Consider the following 4,884-nt stretch of genomic DNA (forward strand, 5'->3'; position numbering starts at 1 on the left):
CGCTTAGTTTTCAAATCCTTAGAGGTCCCGCCTATAAATTTCCCACAGTAAGGGATATGGACCAGGTTTAGGCCAATTACTCAGATAACCTAAATGAAGACCCAAAATGAAATTGGATTATAGAGAGGAAGCTACAACCATTTAGCAACTGACGTGAGATGTAGGATGTGTGCATATGGGTGTTCTTCTCGTATTCTTCAGTCCCCATCACCCTACCCTCACCCCTGATGGATATTTCCTGTCTGATTCCCTTGTGAATTTGATGGTAGCTTCATGTGGTGGGAATTGAGTGGACTATGCTCTGGTGGAGGAAGAGAGAGCTGAATGTGTTAGGGAAAGCCAGAAACCACACTGTATCCATGTGCCACCTTGTGCATGTGGCACATTTCTTTCATTTAAACATCAAGGATGATTCATCACATGGGTTTGCTTTGGCCACAGCATCCCTTTAAGCCCTCAGCTCAGCACACACTCAAACATGTGTATCATTGACACCCATCACGCATGACCAAAAGAGTGTGTTAGTTTGCCAAGACTGCCGTAAGAAAGTAACTCAGACTGGGTGGCTTGAAAAATAGGATAATACTTTCTCACAGTTCTAGAGACTGAAAGTCTAAGGTCAAGGTGTTGGTCAGTTTGGTTTCTTCTGCAGCCTCTCTCCTTGGTGTGTAGAAGGCTGTCTTCTCTCTGTACATGTCTATGTCCTAATATCCTCTTCTTATGAGAACACCAGACCCAGAGATTAACCAAAGGACCTGTATGCATGCATATGAGCCTAACAAATGGACACAGACACCAGGAGGGTGAGGTCATGAGTGGTGGGTGGGGGGGCAGGTGTGCCAGGACAGTAGGGGAATAAGGACACATATGTAATACCTTAATCAATAAAGAAAATAAACACACTAGGGCCCACCTTAATGACCTCCTTTTAACTTAATTATCTCTTTACTGCAGCCGGCGTGGGTCAGTGGTTGAGCGTTGACCTATGACTCAGGAGGTCATGGTTAAATTCCCAGTTCAGGGCACATGCCTAGGTTGAGGCTCCATCCTTGATGTGGGGCATGCAGGAGGCAGCTGATCAATGATTCTCTCTCATCATTGATGTTTCTATAACTACCTCTGCCTTTGTCTCTGAAATCAATAGATATATATTTTTAAAAAGATTCTACCTCCAAGTGTAGTCACATTCCGAGGTTATGGGAGATGAGACTTCAACATATGGGATTTTATAACAAAAGAGTAACAAAACATAGAGATGCCATATACTTTGTCCTTCATTTATGTGATATTGCTAGTGACCTATGCTCAATATAATATGCCCTTTGGTATTTTTCCCCCATAGCTATTATGGATTTATACTTATCTTCTTTCCATATCAAGCTGTCACCTATTTCACTGTAGGAATTCTGTCTTGCTGGCCCCCAAATGACCCAGCATGACGCCTGGCAAATAAATGTTCAGCAAGTGTCACTGGTTCACCATGATCCCTGCGACCTTTTCTCATAAATCAGTGTAAACACCGAGTATGACCCCTCAGCAAATCCTGACCACTCCATGCCTTCTAATTACAGTGACTGGAAACAAACTCAGGTTCATGTGAGTGGGGCAGGGGCAGCAAGGGCCTCCGAAGCTTTACATCTTCTTTGCCAGGAGGGGCTGCATGTCCCAGAACTGTGCCAATAAAGCTGACTTTGTGGGAAAACTGTGTCAGAATCCTCAGTGAGGAAAAGCTGGGTAAGGTAGATGGATGAGTGCATCCTTCCTGAGCCCTTTCTCCTGGCTGAGGAACAGCCACATGAGAAGATGTGGTCCTAAGGGTAGGGAGGGAGGATGAGTCAGAGGGTGGGAACCCTGAGTTAAACCCAAGAGGCTGAGAGAAATGAAGGGCTTCTGGGTGGCCAGAGGGAACTGAAGCTCCAGATGTTGGAAGGTGGTAAAAAAATAGAAACAGAGCCAGGTGTGTACCCAAACTACCTTGTCAACTTAGAATTTGAGGGGGCTCATCTCATAACCCCCTCCTCAAACCCTATCTTCTGAATTCCACAGGGAATGACCCCTTTGGGAGCTTTATCTGACATGGTCATTCATGTTTTCTTTGCTTATTTCATTCTATTTGGTCAGTTCTACCTGTTTAAGCATCTATCTTTGTCAGGTTCAGCTTGGGATGGCAGGGAAACAGCCCGCTGTGGGGTTGGGGTAAGAATGTCCTTCTCCGGGGAGACACTCCCAGGGCCTTGGCTGCCTTTGACCTCATCCCACTTCCTGACCCAACAGGCAGCCCCCTGACCTTTTTCTCTCTCATTTTGCTCTAAACCAACCATGATGGATCAATAATCTAGAGTCTACCGACAAAAGGGCCAGGGGTCATGACAGGAAATTAACAGAAGGGGCGTCTGGAGACACGTTTTATTGTGTATGTTGCTCCATCAGAGAAGGCGTGATATGGAAGTGGCTCATAATATGATTATTTTGAATCTAATGTTCATCTTCTCATGGTACAACTGAGAGCTGGTTTTGTAGTTTGACGTGGCTGGTAGATGTCTATGATGCCTGCCCTGGCTGGAGCCCACTTTGTCATTGGGTTCCAGGACAGCTGAGTTGGAGGATATGGGTGCTTAGTGATGGGTGATGGCTGAATGGAAAGCACACATGAGCTGTAGTGCTAATGGTCAAAGAAATGTGATGGAACGCAGGCCTCCATTTATGCTGTGTTTAGGAGTAATTCAGAGCTATGAGGCATGTCAATCAAAATCAACACGCAGTAGAAGAGGACTCTGGAAGCAGACAAAAGTGACCATCACAAACGATGATCCTCAAATGTGGCAAGTTCCTCAGTGCCCCTATGACCCTGAAGGGTCTGTGCACACAGTCACACACTCAGACTGCGGTTGCTAAGGCTCTGTCTAGGGAGAGGTTTGGGGAGAGCTTAATTTATGACATTAAGGTTGAGGATTTGCCTCTAAATCCTTTGATTCTTGATAAACCTTCGACAGATTAGTCATTCATAAGCCATCTACATCTATTCCAAAGAATTTATCTAGTTTTTGATTCATTGATAGCTTTACACATATAATGTCTGCTTCATCTGATGGGATCTAAACATATTTCCCCCCGTGGGTGGGCAGTGTTAGCACTGGAAAGAGAAGAAGAAATGGCTCTTTGAGGCTGATTTAATATAATTTATTAAGATAACAGTTGTTTTGCCTACACAGAGATGACAATGCAGTGGTAAGAACAGGAGGTAAATAAAGAAGCATTTCAAGAAGGTAGAACATTAACTATCTTGACTCTGTTTTGGAGAGGACATGATTGCAATGGTGACAGAGAAGACTGTACAATTATTAATTTGAATGGTGGTTATTAAACGTTGGCATGATCACAGAAACTACAGAAATGTGAGGTTCCTGTGTTTGGTCATAAGGTTTAGGTCAAGGTTGTGAGTTGCAGGTCAGAGAAGAACATGCAGGAAGGAAGGAGGAAGCCTTACCTGTAGCACCTGTCCAGAGGCCGCCTGGCCCACCTAGCAGCAGCATTGCTTCTTGCAGCAACATTTCTGGCAGCAGCACTTACACTGGCAGCACTTCTGCTGACAACAGCCCTTCCCACAACCACAGCCACAGCCACAGGAGCCACAGCCACAGGAGCCACAGCCACAGGAGCGGTGGCAGCAGCAGACCACGGGGATACTGCAGCAACCGCCGCAGCAGCCTCTGCAGCAGGGGCAGCAGCTGGAGCAGCAGCCAACCCGGTAGCATCTGCAAGTGGTGCAGCCACCACCGCAACCTCCACAGCCTCCACAGCCACTACCGCAGCCACCACAGCCACCGCAGCCACCACCGCAGCCACCACAGCCACCACCGCAGCCACCACAGCCACAGCACCCCATGGTGTCAGTAGAGAGGATTCAGGGGAGGTGAGGAGTGATAGTCAGGAGGAGGGGGAGGTCTGATGCCCTTCTGCTGGGGGAGCCCTTATATAGCACCTCTGGGAGTGGGAGAGGGAGGACACATGACCACTTCCTTGTTGCTATTTGGCTCCATTTACATGGAAGAATCCTTCACCTCTTATTTACTTCCCTTGTAGATATCTTCACACACTTTCAGTTTTGTTCATTTTTAAAATATTATGTTATAATGTGAGTAAAAGAAGGCCTAAGAGTTCCAGGGAAGCATTCTGTCAGCAGGAATGGGCAGACTTCTCTGTGCATCCATGATTCTCAGGGGATAAGCACTGTGCCTGTGCCCTGTGGGCGGGGCTTACATCCTCAGGCAGCCTCTGGCCAGGTGATCTGTGGGCTCTGAGGAGGGAGAGGGGGCACAGGGAAGGTTAAGGCACAGTCCTAGACCTCAAAGAGTTTGCAATAGAAAGCAACATTGGGAGCTGGGGATGTGAAAACGGAAACAGATTCAAAGGCCACAGCCAAGGCCAGATGCCGTTACTGGATTTGCTGACCAGTGGAAATGTCTACTTTTACCTCTTCATTTGGAGCATACCATTGTGACTGGTCTTCTCACACCTGGGCTGGAATGGTTGCTTTAAAACCAGAACGAAATCCTCTCACGCATCTGCATTTCCATGATGTAATTGTTGGTGTGTTTTGCTTTGGATGGGAAGGACTTCTTGTCCTTGATGATATGATATCAATGGATGTCTGAGAGCAACAGCCCTGTGCTAAGTAGCATGACCTCGGCGACTTTGGAGCAGGTGGGTCCCTTGGGGAGTGCAGGTGCAGAGACCAGAGAAATAGGAGGCCTGACAGGGGAGAGGGGTGTGCACCTGTATGCAGGAGTGTGTCCAGGTGGAATTTGAGGGATGTTGACTAATACCAAGGCAGAAAAAAACATAAGGCAAGGAAAATGAGAGTGAGAGTGGACTCTTCGTCGC

General features: G+C 46.9%; 1 protein-coding gene across 1 annotated transcript; it reads right to left on the reverse strand.

Annotated features, from left to right (window-relative positions):
- Window positions 1-3,520: 3,520 nt before the first annotated feature.
- On the reverse strand, window positions 3,521-3,886 carry LOC132237935 (small cysteine and glycine repeat-containing protein 6-like). The gene has a single exon (XM_059702469.1). The coding sequence runs from the start codon at window positions 3,884-3,886 to the stop codon at window positions 3,521-3,523; it is 366 nt and encodes a 121-aa protein (XP_059558452.1).
- Between the last annotated feature and the right edge of the window lie 998 nt (window positions 3,887-4,884).

This window comes from Myotis daubentonii, chromosome 7 (assembly GCF_963259705.1).
Source record: "Myotis daubentonii chromosome 7, mMyoDau2.1, whole genome shotgun sequence".
In the NCBI taxonomy this organism is placed as follows: Eukaryota; Metazoa; Chordata; class Mammalia; order Chiroptera; family Vespertilionidae; genus Myotis; species Myotis daubentonii.

Excerpts from the sequence above, each read along its gene's own strand:
- LOC132237935 (XM_059702469.1), bottom strand. The coding sequence starts at position 3,886 with ATGGGGTGCTGTGGCTGTGGTGGCTGCGGTGGTGGCTGTGGTGGCTGC.